This window comes from Nelumbo nucifera, chromosome 1 (genome assembly GCF_055504915.1).
Source record: "Nelumbo nucifera cultivar China Antique chromosome 1, China Antique-T2T, whole genome shotgun sequence".
Lineage (NCBI taxonomy): Eukaryota > Viridiplantae > Streptophyta > Magnoliopsida > Proteales > Nelumbonaceae > Nelumbo > Nelumbo nucifera.
In genome coordinates this window covers 83,093,991-83,113,074 of record NC_142649.1, presented here as the reverse complement: position 1 = coordinate 83,113,074, position 19,084 = coordinate 83,093,991, and the positions used below count along the sequence as shown (strand labels likewise).

At 35.9% G+C, this 19,084-nt stretch overlaps 1 protein-coding gene across 3 annotated transcripts in view; it reads right to left on the bottom strand.

Moving 5' to 3' along the window:
• Positions 1-19,084, bottom strand: part of LOC104599414 (translation initiation factor 3 (IF-3) family protein) — a 60,213-nt gene that overhangs the window by 23,818 nt on the left and 17,311 nt on the right. For all 3 annotated transcript variants that reach the window (XM_010261940.3, XM_088886894.1, XM_010261941.3), the window contains exons 4-6: positions 18,241-18,308; positions 5,746-5,844; positions 4,713-4,769 (exon numbers count right to left, since the gene is read on the bottom strand). In XM_010261940.3, the coding sequence (XP_010260242.1) occupies positions 4,713-4,769; positions 5,746-5,844; positions 18,241-18,308 (224 nt within the window). The remainder of the gene's footprint in view (positions 1-4,712; positions 4,770-5,745; positions 5,845-18,240; positions 18,309-19,084) is intronic.

Genomic DNA, 19,084 nt, shown 5'->3' with positions numbered 1-19,084 from the left:
AGGGATGTAGAGGTTGAAAATGTCTTGAATGTGGTTTAGATCTTGAACGGGGTGGTGTTGGACCCCTCTGAGAGGGATAAGAGACTATGGACCCTAGCTCCCTCTGGAACCTTGTCTTGTGCTTCCTTCTTTAAGTGCCTCTTGCCTTCGACCAATAATTTTGCACAAAATTTTCCAATTAAGGATGTCTAAGGTGAGCCAATTCCTCCAAGGGTTGGAGCCTTTTGTTGGGAAGCCTTCCTAGAAAGGTGTAATACTTGTGACTTACTCCAAAGAAAAAGCCCTTTTTTGGTGCTTGTCTCCTAATCGGTGCATTCTTTGCAAGGCTAATGGTGAAAGCTCCTACCACTTATTAATTTCTTGCCCCTTTGTTGCTGATCTTTGGGACTGGTTTCTTTCCTTTTTTGGTTGCAGGTGGAGCCCACCGCCAAATAAGGAAGGATTATGTGGAGGTCTGTGAGGGCTGCTATTTGCTAGACCCTATGGGAGGAAAGGAATGCCAAAACTTTTTCTGAAAATGAAAGAAGTAAAGAAAGTCTTGTAGAAGCAATAATAGTAAGGGTGGTGCACTAGCTTAAATCCTTGGACCTGTTTGTTGATGTTTCTACAGACATGTTGCTTAATAGCTGGATGGAGGTGGCAAATTCTGCTCCTACTCACTCTTCTATTTGTCCTGTGTGGTCACCACCAGCCTGTGGCTATACAAAGCTAAATTTTGATGGTAGTAGTGAAGGAAATCCAGGTCTGTCAAGAGTAGGAGGGGTCTTTAGAGATGAGGATAGGAGGGTGCTTGCAATGTATTCAGGTCCCATTGGGGTGGGGACTCTCTTAAAGCTGAGATCTATGTTGTACTGGAGGGGATAAGAAAAACTAAGGAACTGAATATACAAAAGTTAGTCGTTGAAGGGGACTCAAAGCTGGTGTTAAGCTGGCTACAGAAAGAGAGTGGACTTTGGAAATTTGCTAATGAGAGGAGGGAGATTAAGTGGCTAACTAGAGGGATGGAAATCCAATTTCAGTGGGTTAAGAGAACAGCAAATGCTTTTGCTGATGCATTGGCAAAGCAGGGGATGGGATGGGATCAAATGTTTTGGGCTGTTCTGTAATTTTTTCTTTGTTGTCCTCCTAGAGAGAGCTAAGCCTTATATCTCTCTCTAGAGTGTTGTAACTACATTTTTTATTAATCCAATGGATTCCTGTTATTGATTAAAAAAAAGTTTAAGATAAAATCTTTTTTTGCTTCAATAAAAAAAATGGTATCATCTGCATATTGAAGGTGAGAAATTTGGATATTCTCTTGACCCTTCAACTTGTACTAGATCACTTCTTCCTACTGATGTTATAGATGGTCTTCTCTGCACAAGCCCAAGCCATCTCTACTTCCCTTCATTTTATCACTTAATGGAGCTACTCCTAGGTTCCTTCAAATAAGTTCATTTCTAGTCCTATCCAATTAGATTTCTCACTCATCTATCACCACATTCACATTTCTTTCACACTTTTTCTGGACATATTATTTCTTGACTGCCTAAGACCCATACAGCATTGCTGGTCCTATAAACATTTTATAAAATTTTCTTTTTAACCTAAGTTGTATTCTCCTTTCACGTGAGACTTCAAATGCACCTCTCCATTTTGCCCATCCTCTTCAATCTCTTGTTTATTGTAAATTATCAAACCAAGGTAATGAAAGAGGACATCACATCAAAATATCTCTATCTCCAATCCAAGTGTACCTTGACCTCCACTACCATTATTAGTAAGTTCAGATTGTATATTTTAATCCTATTTATTTCTAAGGATTTTATCCATAATCTAATTTTGCATTTAATCCTTCTTTAGTTTCATCAATTAATACTATTTCATCAGCAAACAACATGCACCATGGTACTTCCTCCTAAATATGTTTACTATATTCATCCATTGCTAGTGCAAATAAATAAAGGCCAAGTATTGAGCCTTGGTGAAGTCCCATTCTAAGTAGAAACTTTGATGTCTCTCCCACAAGTGTTTTAACATTGGATGTTGCTCTCTCATAAATGTCCTTAGTCAAGTCCAAGTACCTATCTAGCACTCCTTTTCCAAAATCCACCATATTGTCCCTCTAGGGCTCTATTATATGCTTTCTCCAGATCAATAAATACCATACAAAGATCTCTCTTCTTCTCTCTAAACTTTTCTATTCATCATCTTAATAAAAAGATTGCTTCCATGCTTGACCATCCTAGCATCAAACCAAATTGATTTTCTAATATACTTGTTCAAATGCTGTAACTTATGCTCAATTACTTTCCCCTTAAGTGTCATAATATGGCTTATGAGTCTAATACCACAATAACCATTACAACTTTCTATATCACCTTTTTTTAAATATAGGAACCACAGTTCTCTTTCTCCACTCATCCACCATCCTTTTTGTTTTCATTAATCATTATCTTATTAAATAGTTTAATTAGCCATAATTGGCCTACCTCTCCCATACCTTTTTACCTTGATCATTCAAATGCAAGGGGGCCTAGTCTTGTCACCTATTCTAGTGGTTTTAACTTTCATTCTTTTTTTGTAACTTTCATTAATAATTATTCTAGGATGAATGGCATGGCTTCCAGCTCACACTCCACAACAAAATGGAATGACTCAGATGAAGAATTATTATCTCTTGTTAAGTCACACATGTTTTGCTATTACAAATATTTGCTTAAAAACCTTTCTAGAGTGATGCAATTCTTGCATCATATTATCTTATAAATTGCATTCCCTCCTCTAGGCTTGATGGAAAATCTCCTTTTTCTATGTTATTTCCTTTCATTACCTTCATATCTTCCCCATGTTTTTGGTTGTGATTAATATTTGCAAATAATAGGTCCTAGTCTTGATAGGTTGGATCATCATGCTATTAAATGTATCTTCCTTGGTTACTAGTACAAGTGATACAATCCAGAGTAAGTCCTTTGTCTATCCAGATGTTACCTTTTTTGGTTCTACTCCGTTATTATGTGGTGTTGAGTCAATCGTAGTCACGCCATCAATTACTTTACCCACTCCAGTGGAGTCGATGGTTGTTTCCTAGATCTTGCTCCATCAAATTTAGACCTTATTTTTGCAAAGGTCAGCGTACTTGTACTAATCATCCCATCCCCTACTTTACTTATGCTTATATTTCACTTATCCATCACTAGTTTGTTTCTCTTTTGTCCTCTATTTTTATAACTCATTTATGTAAGAACACTTGTTTCTCCTGATTAGAAGAAGGATATGGTGAAACTTCATTCTGATTGTATCAATGTTTTCACCCACCATTGACTTGAATGTTCGAACCATCACCTAGTCCCATTTCCAGGTCTGGTTTTCCTAAAAGCCGAAAATTTGACCAAAACCTTTGACTTGGTAAAAAAAAATCTACCCAAATCCCGGGCAGTTGAAGCATTGGCCCGTTCAGCCCAGTCACTGAGTCACAGATTACACACTAAAATGCATTGAAAACTTCTGAAGGCCATAACTTTGTACTCAGTTGAGAGGGAGTGTAGGTAGGTATGCATTCTGTCACAGGGATAAAATTGTAAACATTTTGTTCTCAAAGTAATATCGAATTAGGGTATAGGAACATGTTCAAATCTATTCCCACTATTCCCCAAAATCTCTCTTCGTATCTTTTTTTTTATCTTCTCTTCTTCAACTCTAGTACTCTACAAATCTCTACAGATATCATCTAATAATCAAACTCTTATCACATTTATGAAGGTTGTTGACCTTTCCCATTGCCTACCATAACATCCTAGTCACTATAAATACATAAAAGGCAGCCCAGTGCACGAGGCTCCCGCCATTGCGGGATCTGGGGAGGGATGGATGTAAGCACCCAAACCCCTGCACATACAGAGAGGCTGTTTCCAAGCTTTGAACCCTGGTCACCCAGGTTGCAATGGAGCAACCCAACCGTTGCACCAAGCCCCACCCTCACGTTATAAATACATATAAGCCATTTTTTCTTTCAAAAGGAACCATAGTTTTTGTAGACATATTGTCCAGATAAAGGGGTAAATGCAAGTTATACTTTAACAACTAAAGTAACTGATCCAATAATAAAAAGATTCTTCCTTGCTAAGGCTCCAAAAACAGAGTTAAAGAGAAAAATTAATAATCATTTATTAAGTACCAAATTTGTTATGCTAAGTTTTCCCATGGAACTTTTTGACCCAAGAAAAAACAAAGTAGCATATGGAATATCCAATACATGAAATCATGAAAAAAATTATACTTAGCAGCATTCACATGGATCCAGAAATAGTAATTCTCCTATGCTCAAAGTGAGGGAATGTCATTTCAAGTTTCTCAGCAGAACAGAACTGTCTGCCTCATAATTTCTGCCAACCATAAATCCCCTAAAAAGGTCAGTGACAAAAGGCTTTTCTTTCAGATATTTCATTTCCTCATCTCCTGATTTTATGTTCACTTTTAGGAGACAGCACAATAAAACTGTGCCTCATGATTTGCATCAACCAAAAAACCCCTAAAAAGATATTTATGATGAAATGTTTTCTTTCAGCTACTCCATTTCCTGGACACCTGATTTGTACCGGTCTAACCAGGCTCCCAAAGTGAACATAAATAGAACAAGTGTTTATTCCATTATTTTTCCAAGAAAAATGAGAACCTTCAGGAAACACCAGTTGTTTGATAAGAAACAAATAACAGTAACAAAATAAACATACAGTTTTTGCTGAAAACTTGATTTCTTTGCAATCTCCAGTGCGTAGAGTAACCTCAGACTGCAAAAGAAAATCCAATCATTTAAATTTTAGAAAATCCAGATATATTGTTTTATATAAGCATGTATAGGAACAAATTAATTAAGAAAGATGTATATACCTGAAGACCTTATATGCAGCATGTTTGAGAATTTCAAGAAATAAACTTACTTTTTATATTTAGAAATAAACACACTTTTTCAGTTGAAACTTGTTCTTTTATCATTGCCAAATAAAACATAATTACTATTTAAATCAATCATGTACTGGTAATAGATATGCTGTAAAAGTAGAAAAGAACAAGAGGAAAAGAGGAGAAAGAATAGAAAAATAGGTTCAATGGGAAAGTGATAACTAATCTCTCCCAGTTGGTTGCTAAAATATTTTGGAGTTGCATTCTGTTTTCTGTAATTTGGTGCATCTCGAAGGAGAGAAATAGAAGAATTTTTTTTTGAAGGTGTTCAGACGAGTCATGAAAGATTGTGTGCATCAGTGGGAAATCTGATTTTGGATAGGAATCTTTTGCATACAGAATTTAAACTTTAAAGATGTTCAGAGGGAAGTTTTGATTCTACTGTGTCTGAAATGTTTTCCTCTAAGGACTCTTTGCATTGGGGTTCCATCTCATGATGCTAACCACACTACCCAGATTTTGTATTTCTTCTCTTAACAAAATCTTTCATTTTATTTTACTATGAAAAAAAAACTTGGAGACTTTCTACCAAAGTAATGCTACAGTGGAGCAAGCTCCCCAATTTCAGTCCTTGTAGAGATAGCATCACCCTTTCCTTTTTATGCATCTTTTTTGCTTTTTAGTAAAATTTTCTTTCTACTGACAAAAAAGTAATTATTCACAAGAGATTAGTCACTGAATAGGAATCTACTATGGCAGAGCATAGATCCTTCAACATCTAACAAATGAAAATGGAAGAGGTTTGATCCACCAATAAGTTGTATTCATGAAATCCACAAGAATGAATAATAAAAGGTATCTTACTTTACTTTTTGTGCGCTCCTTCTCCTTTAATTTTCGTTTGTACTTCTCTAAATGGAAGTCCATGAGTTTACAAACAGGTGGCTTTGCAGTTCGTTGGACCTGTAAAACATTAAACAGACTCTTTGCTGAACCCCCATATTAGAAATAATTTGGTCAAGATTAAAATAATCTGATAACAGCATCCACAAGAATTATACAAAAGTGATAATACAGAAGGGAAATAATGTAGAAAAGAAAAGTCAATCACCCAAAGATATTAAGTATTCTGATTCATAAACAAGGATATTAAGTTCATAATTTCTACCTATATCAATTGAGAAGAAGATGATGTGGGAAAAAGAGAAGGTAAAACTCAAAACCTACAGCCAAAGACTTGTGACTCAACTTATAGCATAAATTGACTGACACACTTGTCTGTTTGGCCTTGTCATAATTGTTAGAAGTAGTTAACAGGGGCAGTATTGTCATTTTCATGTTATTCTTTCTCTCTTATATCTGCTGTAATTTTCCTAAGGGTATTGTAGTCATTTCAGCCTTAGTAGAATGTTAATACAACCTGGGTCGACAGTAAGGAGAAGAGAACAGATTTCTCCTTTCTTGTCTTCCCTCTTTTCTTCTCCTATTCTTCTTTTTCCCTTCCCTTTTTCTTCCTATCTTCTTCCCTTTTTCTTCCTATCTTCTTCTCTTTCTTTCTTCTATCCTTTTCTTCACATTTTCCTTACTTTATTAAAGTTGGAACAGGCCTGACCTTGGTGCCATTAGATTAGTTATTTGAGAACCTATACAACAAGTTCAGGATTGCATTTGCATACATGGTTTAGACATACTCATTTAAAGAGGAGAATCATATGGAGGCATACGAGTGCAGCTGTCATTTGGGCTATTTGGGCAAAAATGAACTCAAGAATCATCACAAGGCAACAAAAAACAAAGGAGGCATTAATAGAAAATACTACAGTAAGAGTGGCACAATGGGTCAAGACTATGAAAGTATCCAGCCCTTTCACTTTGGATGACATCATAGTGGGATGGAAAATGGTGGCTAAATCATCTACTGCTAGGAACATCATGCACATCCAATGGACCCTCCCCCCAAATATTGGATAGACAAAGTTAATCTTTGATGGAAGTTAAAGTGGCAATTCAAGACCTTATGGAGTAGGTGAAGTCCTTAGGAGTCATAGTGTACTTAGGACCAATTGGATATGGGAACTCAACAAGGAGGGACTGTTAGCACTTGAGCAAGGAAAGGAGATCGCCAAGCCACTTAATTTCGAATAAATTGCTCAGCTAACTTTTAGAAAAAAAAAAAACATTTCTAGAGTTATGTGATGTTAGAATACACAAGATATGGATGTTTCAACTTTTAACCAAGGATTAAAATATTGACATGACAGGGCATATCATATTGGTATCAAACCTCACCGATATAGGATATGCCACACCTAGATGCATATCCTACTAGTCATGAGTACCGGTGTGATACGCTACCATATCGACGCATATCGTATAGTATCGGGCGATATGGTCCGATACGCACTGAAACGACAGCGTACCGCACCTTCGTTTGACAACAATGAACCTGCGTCTCACTTAAAAAAAAAAATGAGTCTAGCGTGATTCGAACCAAAGAACCAAAGCTGCCCAACGACCAAGAGTACATGTCTCTTCAACCACCAAGCCACTTTCTACTTCTTGATAATAAATGAAATACATTAACCTTTATCAACAGGAAAGTCTACATGCAATCGAAATAAACAATATATACTAATATTCAACAACTCCAAGTATAAATTAAAAAGATAAATTAGCATTTTCAAAAAAGAAATTAAAAAGAATAATTTTCAAAATTAGTATTTTATGAACCAATAGAATAAATACATTATCATATCTACATATATACCAAAAAATGATTTTTAATTTCAAGAAATTTATAAAAATAAAAATATTAATAATAGAATAATTATTTTAATACTTAAAATTTATAATTTTGCACATAATATGTATATTCAATTTTTTATAAATTATTAATTAATATTCTAATTTGCATTAAATAACAATGTATTTACTATTTACAAAGATAAAAATATTATTTAAAAAAATATTTGAGAATATAACATAAATTGAATTGGTCAATTACACTAATCTACATTTATATAGAAATAAAATAATTTTGTTTTTAGAAATATTATAAAATAAAATATTAATAACTGAATAATGATTTTAGTAATTAGAATTTATGAATATTCATAAGATATATCTTCAAAATTTTAATACATTTGATAATTCTAAGTTAATATTATTTATTTTTTATAAATTATTAATTAATACTTTACTTTACATTTTATAATAATATATTTATTTTTAAAAAATGAAAATATTGTTTACTAAGCATTTGAGAATTGATCTTTTTTGTTAAAGTTAAAAATAAAAAATAGTAAAATAGAAATATTGATATAGTAATTCAAATAGAATAGTTGCATATGTTTTGTGCCTTGGACTTTAATAGAAAATAAAATAATAATGGCTTTGTGCATGTATTAATTTCTAAGAATCTATATAATATGTGCCTTGGATTCTTGATTGATGCATTATCAATAAAATTGCATAATATCTATGCATCTCGCTGTATTACTTGTAATATATTTCTTCATATATACCATTAAAATATAAAACTCCTATGTATTTATATATTATTTATAATTATTTTGACATTAAACTTAATATTATTAATATATTTATGGAATTTCTATGCATTTCCCAAGTGTTTCAATATTTTTCGTCCATATCCATGTGTTTCCCAAGCATATCTGTATTCATATCCAAGTTGTCCAATACAATACCCAATATCAATACTTTGATCCTTGCTTTTAACATTAATACCATTTTCCAGATTTGTCCCTATGTGAATATTTTTTCATCTTACCAAGTTGGACTCCTAGACATACCTTGGATTCAAATTGCCATACCCATGACCATGCAACACTAACAACCAAAGATGCACCAATATTTTAAAAGAGAGAGGTGCAATAAAACCACAATGATTTCCAAATGCCCGATGCCCAAGGCAAGGAACAACTTTTCAAGGAAAACAAAAAAAAAAAGACAAATAAGAATATGAAATTTTGGATTATATATCAAATAAAAAGCACATAAACCTCCTTAATTGCATAATGTGATAACCCATAATCATATTCTATAAATTCCATTGATAATTGAACATCTATAAAATGTCATAATCCAAATACATAGAAGACATACAAGTCTATTAAGGCTTTAAGAAAGTCAAAAAAAATATTCATAATAACCATAGAGTAAGCAAATCACATAGGAGGAAAGAAGTAGAGCCCCTGTTTAGGCAAGAAAGAAGGGGAAGAAGCCACCATCCTCTTTTTATTGCCCCCTAAATATAGAAGGAAACAATTGAAGACATGATATGTAAATGTGGATCAAGCATGTAATGATAACATATTACATTCACAACGGCATTCTACCAAGACTGTTGGAAAATTTTAAAGTGTGATTTATTGGAGGTCTTCAAGGAATTCTTTGAGAGGGGTGACCAGGTGAGATCAATCCAAAGGATTTTAAACCTATTAGTTTGGTTAGTAGCTTATACAAAATAATAATAAAGGTCTTGTCCTTGAGGATTAGGGAAGTCCTCCCATCAATCATTTCTCCTAATCAAGGGGCTTTCATGAAAAGCAGGCATATTACAAATCTGATCTTGATTGCCAATCAATGTGGAGGAGTTAAAGAGATCTAGGAGGAAAGGATTAATTTGTAAACTTGATCTAGAGAAAGCTTATGACTTGGTGGACTGGTCAGCATTAGTGGAGGTAATGGAGCAATGTGGCTTTGGGGAGAGATGGTGCAAGTGGGTGTGGAGTTGTACCCAGACATCTCACTATTCTATTATAGTAAATGGAATAGTGGTGGACTTCTTTCAGGCTAGTCAAGGGATTTGACAGAGAGACCCCCTTTCCCCCTTCCTTTTTACGCTCATTGCAGAGATTCTTAGTAGATTGATGATTAGGGCAGATGTGAGACATTTAGTAAAAGGGTAAAGAGTGGAGAGAGAGAGAGAGTACCGATTACTCACCTGCAATTTGCAAATGATACTATATTGTTTAGTGGAGATGAAGATTGAGAGGAGGTTCAAAATTTGAAGACAATGGTACAACTCTTTGAACGAATGACAAACCTAAAGGTAAATTTTGACAAGGATTGTATAGTAGGGATTAATATGGAAGATGGAGAGATGTTAGAATGTGCAAAAATTCTAAGTTGCAATTTGTCTCAGTGGCCCCTAAAGTACCTAGGTTTACCTCTTGGAGCCAATCCAAAAGAGGCAAGTTCTTGGAACCAAGTTGTAGAAAGATTTTCAAAAAGGCTAGCATGTTGGAAAAAGAGTTATTTATCTCTTGGAGGAAGGATAACCCTAATCAGGATTCAGGACCTTAGATAACCTCCTTGTCTACTATCTGTCAATCTTTAAGATCCTAGAATGAGGGAGTTAGTGGAAGTATTGAAAAGTTGACAATGGGTTTTTTATGGAAACCCGTCAACCCGAGGAAGAAAAGGACCATCAGGTTAAGTTAGTACAGTGATTTAAAAGGCATGCCTAGGCGCATAGGCGAGGCGCATTTTAGGGTAAGTGCCTCGCCCAGGTCCTAGGCACTCCGGATCTGCTACCCACTATTTATTCCCACATCTATACTCACGGAATACTGCCGCCATGTTTTGGAAACATCTCCCTATGAATGAGAAGGAAGATATTCCCAATGCATGGCTGTTATATAACGTGGGTAGAGATGTAGGAACAACGAGTGGGTAGCAGATCCGAGCCCGGTCCTAGGCACAACACTTTCAAAAGGCGCACACCTGGTGTGCCTAGGCGTGCACCTTGCGCCTTAGCCCAGGCATGCGCCTTTTGAAAATTTTACTTTTTTTTTTTTGCTTTTTTTGAACCTAGCAGCCCTTGACAACGCCCTTCAAGGAAAGCCCAAACAAGTCCATGTTAAGGTATTAAATTCTTAATTTTCACACAAAAAATTAAGAATTTAAGACCTTAACATGGACTTGTTTGGGCTTGCCTCAAGGGGCGTGGCATAGAGGTGGCTCGTAGAATTAAGAATGTAACATGTTTTACATCACATTAGCTACTTTAAGTAATGAAATTGAGGAAAAAAAGAGATTGTGGGTTTTACATGCTTGAAAATGTTTTATATGTTTGATTTTATTTTTAAATTTTCATTTGAATACACTTTACATGTTATGTTTATGTATTTTAATTTTAGATAATAGGTTTTTTAAAACATTAACTTTGAAACTTAAGTTTATATTTTTAATTTTTTTTTTTTGCTTTTTTTGAATTTTTTTATTTTTTTGTATTTTTGTGCCTTGCTTCAAAAAAGCACACTCCACGCCTTGCGCCTTGGGCACAAATTGGCCCTTGCGCCTTTTTTGCGCCATGCGCTTTTAAAACACTTCGTTAGCAGGAGCCAAAGCAAAGGGGGGCTAGGATTAGGAAATATTCAAAAGAGAAATTTAGCTTTGTTGGGGAAGTGGTTGTGGAGGATGCCTCAAGAAAGAGATAAATTATGGGCAAGAGTGATTGTAAGTATACATGGGCTCTTGAACAACAAATGGGACATTGGAGTGTCAACTAGGGAAAACTGAGCTTCTCCTTGGAAGGCCATCAATGCAGTTCAGACTTTACTTCTACCCTATTTCAGGTATTATCTATGTTCTAGGGACCGTACCAAATTCTAGGAGCATGTTTAGCTGGGAACCTCACCACTGAAGGACCAATTTCCCTCTTTATTTTCATTATTATCGGTACACAATGAACCTATTTCTTTATTTTTCAGAAAAGATAAGGTATCATTTCATTAGAGCAAAAAACAAGTACAACCAGCAGCTGTACAAAGGGAAAGTACAAAGCAAATTAGACCATTATCCCATTTGAGATTACAAAAAGATTTTTAACTCCCAAACGAGAACTAATGAAAGACCCTTCTAAAACTAACTGTGATGATGCCCAAGATAACAGCTTCCTCACAATTTTCTGCCAAACTTCCTTCTCCTGACATCCTTTGCTCTGGAACAGCCTTGAGTTTCCTTCCCGCCATATCAACCAGAAAAGTGCTCCTGGGACCATTTGCCAAATGGCTTTTCCTTTTTTACTCAGTCCTTGGATCCACCATCCTTTCACAAAATCTTCAACTGAAGTTGAACAACACCTCTTTTCATTAGAGCAAAAACCCTGAACCTATTTCTAACTCCATGGTTCCCTCAAACTCAAGAAATGGCTTCAATTAGGACCTAGGATTTAGAAGGGTGTAAGGGACTAAGGGACTCTGACATTCCTAATGTTCTTTCCCTAATTCAACTGCTTGGAGGAATCTTTCTTGACCCATCCAAAATTGATGACCAAATATGGACATGTTCTCCCTCTGGCTATTTACCTGTGCCTCCTTTTTCAAAGCACAATCCACTCTTTGGGACCTTTACCTGCAATAAAGGTATGGTTTAAGCCTATTCCACCTAGAGTAGCAGCATCTTGTTGGGAAGTTTCCCATGTAAGAATCAACACATCTATATATAACCTAACAATGAAATGAGTGTACGGTCGTGCGTTCTCCTTGCAGGAAATGGTATCCCACATACAAAGACCACAAAACATATGAAAGTATCTGCTGAATAAACACCAGTTAGTGGCATTCTCCACCCTCTCTCTCCTTTTCACGTATGAAACCTGTAAAGAGACTGGGCCGAATGGGTCCTAGTATCTTCTCTTGTAATATCTTTTCTTTTATTGTTGGCTAATGGGCCTCTCTTAATGGGCCTGTTATTTCTTTTTGTTTAATCTCTTTATGTTACTGCCTAGCTGGTTGCCCACTTAAGGGCATACTTGTCATTACTCTAACTTTAATTCTTAATAAAAAAAGGATTAGAGGAGAAAGGGAAGATAATTCAATTCTTCTTCTTCTTCCTTCTCTTTTCGCCATCTTCTTCTCTTGTGTTGCTGCTCTTACTTTTCTTCTTCCTTTTTCTTCTAATCTTCAAATTTACACCTAATATTTGAGGACTGATTTACATCTTGGTATCAGAGCAGGTCTATTTCAAATTTACACCTTCATTGCTTGAGTAGAATGTCCAGGAGGCTCTTACCTCGCCTGAGTGGCGGTAGGCAATGGAGGAGGAGTGAATTATTTAATGAAAGAAATGAGTGAATTATTCTCTAGAGTCAATAATCCAGGGAGAGGGTTTGGATGCCAAACAAGCAATACATGAGTGAGCAAGGGTGGCAGTAGTATATTGTGGAGTAGCCTAAAGGAACCTCTCATACTCATCGCGCGATACACTCATCATCTCCTTCCCAGAAATAGATGTAGATGTGGAAGATGTGAGATCTGGCTGTTGGTCATCACTGACATCAACCCAACAGCAACTGCATGATTTGCCCATGTAGAAGGTGGGCCATGGAGATCATAACAAAAATTCACTGAATGTCCTTCCTTGCCACAGTGTGTACACTTCCTAGTAGAGGTATCTTTTCCTTTACCACGGCCTCCCCCTGAGTCTCGACCACCACCACAGCCAAATATGAAACCACCACGACCTCCTCAAGATCCATGTCCTCCCCCTTTATTACCACGTCCACCTCCTCTGGCTGCCACAAATCCTAATCTGTCAGATGGTGTTGTACTCTCTGTAGAACCCAAGGAGATCCTACAGAGCCTTGCAAATACTTCTTCAAGGGTAGGAAGAGTAGAGCTTCCCAAAATTTGGGCTCTAACTGGTTCGTATTCTGATTTCAGCCCCACTAAGAACCTAGTGACATCTAGTTGCTCCCTTTTTTGTTGCTGAACCTTAACATCTAGAGTTAGGGGATGATAGACATTTAGTTCATTTCTGATGTTTTTCATGCTGGCATAGTACTCTTCTAGGGTTTTACTCCCTTGTTGCAGATCAAAATACTCCTGATAGAGCTAATATACCCTCGTAGTGTTATCCTGCCTAGAATAAAGCTTCTTGGCATATTCTCATATGTCCTTAGTTGTATCTAAGAACATAAAGTTCGCACTTATTTTAGGTTCCATACTATTCCATAACCATGTCATGATTTGGGCATCTTCCTGTTCCCAATAATCAAACCCTAAAGAGTTAGGTGGTGGTTTATCTTCCTTCACATGCTTCACTTTCCTCTTTGCCTTGAGAAAAACTTCCACTGACTTCGCCAATGGTATATAGTTCTCACCATTAAGTTTAACTGAAGCCATCTGCACACCCAGATAGTCAGAGGGAATCACCACACTAGGTTTCTAATCACTACAACCATCTCCAGTTGTTGCCATGATGCCCTTCCAATGCTACTTCTAATCTGAATTCCCAGTCACCAACTAAGTACTGCTGTCAGGAGTTTGATGTTCCAAACACTACAGCAGTCCCCAAACATAGATAATAGGCTCACAACCAGTCACAATCAATCACCACTGTTCACAACCAGTCAATCAATCAGTCCCCCCAAACACACAGATGTCCCAGACACTACAGCCATCCCCAAACACAGTTGATAGGTACACAAACTTTTGTTCTTGTTCACACCACTACTGATTTCACAAAACCATAAACCACACTGACATTAACTCAGCAACTCACTAACTACATACAAGCCCTCTTGAAGCTGCTCAATAGAGGTTGAGCATTACAAGCACCACCACAGAACCATAGCTGTCACACATGGTACAGATCTGTCTGACCTTTTCAGAGGGCACTACAAGTCCAAAGAAAGCATCAACTACTACCACTGCAGTAACCTGTCATTCAATTCAGGTCACTTGTGACCAACAAAGGCTTCAAAACAACTACAAACCCACATAAAAGGGTCAAACATACCCTTACACCATTCGGCCACTGTAAACACATCCTGTTCTTGGACCTTTTTCCAAGAACCAAGGCTACAAACAACCTAGTTCTCTAGGTTCTGATCAGTCCAAGCAGATTTTGAAGAATTTCAACCCAGAAATACCAACAGCACAAAAAAAAAGGTAGCCAACCTTTGACGGAGAGCTTCAGTCGACCATCCACTTACTTTTGGAGTTGTTTTTCTTGAAAAATAGTCAAGTTCTGCGCAGAGGAAGAAGGACTGAAGTGTTCTCAGACTTAGGTCGAATCTGTGTTCTCCATTTTCAGCCCAGAAAGAAGAAAAAAAGTGAGGTCACGACCAGAGAGGAGCAGGGGAGGAGATTTAGAGAGCAACGTCCTACTCTGATACCATCTTTGTTCTGTAGCTACAGTAGTTCGAACCAGAAGAAGAAGAAAACAGTCAAACTTGATAGGCTAAACCCTACCATTCGACCATAATATGGATTAGGGGTTTAATTAAGTACAAAGACTAAACTGCCCACACTTAAGTATGGGACAGGGAGTCTAATTAGAACTGCCACATAAGCACATAACTTAAAGTGGCTGGAAAAGACTAATCTACCCCTCATTCGGCTAGCTCTAACAATTATTAAAGAAAAGTACTATTAAAATTATAATTATTAATTTTACATAATTATATAAATTAATTTAGCATAATTTAATAAGATAAAATTAATTAATGTTTTCATTTGTTTTTTTAATTTTTAAGTTTAACTTGAGACAATCAAAGAATTAATGTTGGTCAATCTTTTCCACTTAATCCGGCACTTTGTCCAATTTGGTGATAATGTGAAAATTTTTTTGTTTTTTTTATTTATTCATTTTCTAGAGAAAAATATATCTTTGGTGTAGTTGATGTCATTGGTTTTAATGCATTATTATCCATAATATTTTATTTATTTAATTTACTACGAACCCAATATTTAGGGTTGTCAATGGTTGAGTTTGGCTCTAGATAGCTTGGACCAGTCTTGGCCCAATAATAAATGGAATTTTATTTATTTATTTATTTATTTTAGTGTTGTCAACAGGTTGGGTTTTATTTATTTATCTATAATTTTTTATTTATTTAATTTACTACGATTCCAATATTTAGGATTGTCAACAGGTTCTTGGCCCAATAATAAATGGAATTTTATTTATTTATTTTAGTGTTGTCAACAGGTCAGGTTTTATTTATTTATTTAATTTACCACAATCCCAATATTTAGGATTGTCAATGGGCTAGGTTTGGTTCTAGATAGCTTGGGCCAATCTTGTCCCAATAATAAATAGAATCTTATTTATTTATTTTATTATTGTCTACGGATTGGGTTTGGTTCTAGATAGCTTGGATGAGTCTTGTCAACAAGTCTGGTTTGGTTCTAGATAGCTTAGACCAGTCTTGTCCCAATAATAAATGAACGAGTTAGGTTTGGTTTGGGGCTATCAACAGGTTAGGTCTGCTTTGGGATAGCTCATACCTATCTCATGCCAATATAAATGGAACTTTATTTATTTATTTTAGTTATACACTGTAACCCATAATTTTTATTTATTTATTTTACCAAATTATTAAATTAATCAATAATTTATTTTATATGCTACTTGTACATTATCCAACTTATTACTAACTCTACAAAAATATATCCATAGGCTCATCGCTACTTTAATCCCATCACTAAAGTTTGTATTTGAAGAAGGTGAACACGATAGCCAAAAACCTTTAATATATGAAATTGATCATATACAAGGTTTATTTACTAATAAATGGATTATTACAGGTGTTGACAACAAACTTTATCTTCTAGCATTAATGCACTTGAAGGCCTAGATAACAAGAGATTAAAAAATGTTTAATGGCACTTTTTTGCTACTTTTAATTTATGGTACTGGTGGCATAATCTTGTATGGAACACTTGCCATTACAAGCTATTAGCTGCATGTACTTTTCCACACTTCAAGTACTTGCATATACTTTCTAATTTTAATCTAACAGCCAACTTTCTCACCTCCCTTATCAAATTCTTTTTTTATATAAAATACTTATCTTTCACAAGCCCCTGCAACACAGAGGCCCCTCCGCTAGTGTGATTTAGTTCAAAAGAAGAGACCTAACCAGTGTCTCTCCCCTGGTTGGTGTATTATGTGTAAGGCCAATGGTTATAATTCTTACCACTTATAAATTTCTTATCCTTTTGTTGCTTGTATTTGGGAATGGTTCCTCTCTTTGTTTGGGTGTAGGTGGACTCCTTCAGCCAATGTTCCAAGCCTCTTTGCTCAAACAACCTTTAATGGCCAAAGAAGAGGGGAAGATACATGTGGAAATGCATAAGAGTGGCAATTATTTGGACTATATGGGAGGAAAGGAACTCAAGAATCTTCTTAGAGAAGGAGAAGTGTGGAGACCTTAATTGAGTTCATTTTGATTAGAGTGGCCCATTGGTTAAAGACAATGGCATGTTTTTTCATAGGTTACAGTGGATGACATTACTAGAAACTGGAAGGAAGTGGCTGATTCTTATTGTAATAAGAGTATCACCAACCCTTCATGAGCACCACCAGAGAGAGGATTCATAAAACATAACTTTTAAGGAAGCTGCCTTGGAAATCCTGGAATTTCAAGAATTAGAGGGGTGCTTAGGGATGAGGAAGGAAAGGTAATTGCCCTCTTTTCAGGACCAGTAAGTGAAGAAGACTCCCTTAGGGCTGAAGTTATGGCAATGGTGGAAGGTGTAAAAAGGCAATTCAGTTGAGTATCAGGTAATTAATTATAAAGGAGATTCAAAATTATTAATGGGATGGCTTCTAAGTGAGGACATGAAACTACAGGCATACAACAATGAGAAGAAAAGAGTTCAAATGGCTGACAAAGGATATGAAAGGGAAATACAATGGATTAAACAGATTGCTAACGCTATGGAAGATGCATTAGCTAAGCAAGGACAGAAAGACAATTGATGTTCTGGGCACAATCGTAAAAAGAATTGGGAAGAGATAAGATGGTTTATCTCTAATTTTTTGTATATTTAGATGTACACACATTTCAATCATATAATTTAATGAATGCTGCAGTTATTGATCAAAAAATAGCATATTGCATTTGTAATATTTTCCACCCACCAAGATGTAGAAGCTATCATTTTCCATCTATTTAGTGCATACAAGTTACAAGATAAGATTATATCTGAGCAAGTATACAGAAAATACAGTACATTAATTGACAAAAAGGTACTCTTAGTCATACACTGATAAAAGTTTCCTAAACTTGACCTAGAGAAGAAAATAGAACTCTATGGAAAACATGCAGTATGATTCAAAAACAAGAAGACGCTTAGAAAAGAGAAAAGAAAAATAATAAAGTAGGAAGCACAAATTAGATTAGAGTTCACACAACGTCAAAAGGAAAAAAGATGATTTCTCTCTCAAATGAAAATGTAACCAGCTTCTTTTTTTTTCCGCTTCCAGTAATTGGTTTCTGCATGCATGTTTCTTTTTCCTTTATCTTTTTTCTTTGAAATTGTATTAGCATATAAAGATCCTCGTTGCAATTAAAACTGATATATAATTGTAAAAGCTTACCTCAACTAAATCAAGCTTGAGCTTCCTTGCACGTTCTAATGCCTCGTGCCTTGGGACAATCTCATGTCCTGCAAATATTAATATTGTAATTAGTTATAACCCAAACGATAACTGTGAATGTTTACTCAGAGCCAAACATCATTATAAATATGGTCAAATAAGACTGCAAGGATCAAAATATCGATACAGGCCGATACTCCCCTGATACGTCGCAATCTTTTGATTCTTGTAAGAGAGGCCAACTGGATTTTCACAAGAGGAAAATTAGAGGAGCTCAGTTTGATTCCATTCTTGGGTGTGGCTGCCTGGACAACCAGTATAAAGGAGAACGGACCCTTCCATCAGAAGTAGGGGTGACCATGTGCTGGACAGGGTCACGTCCGAGCTATGGCCTGGACCTGGGTCTGCATGGGCCCAAACCTATTATTTTTTTTATGAATGAATGACATTTTATTAAATAGAGATAGAAATAGTACAAGCATGAAGCACCCTAAGAGGAGGCACGAGGTGTTTCATCCCCTTAAAGGTGGTTCCAAACCCAACTCTTTTCAGATTGCAGTTACAAATTAGCCAAAAACAGATAATCCCTTGAAGCCCCTTGTTTAGCTAAAGAACCTGCCAAAGCATTTGCTGATCTACTAACCCACTGAAAGCTAACTGACATGATTCTCATAAGCCATTTGACTTTTTTGATGATGTCCCTATATCCCCAAACAACAGTTTCTGGGTCCGACATCCATCCCGCTATCACCTTAGAGTCTCCTTCAACTATCAAATTAGTCACTCCAAGTTGGTTGGAAATCTGTAGTCCTTGTACCATAAACCTATTATTTTAGTTATAGTT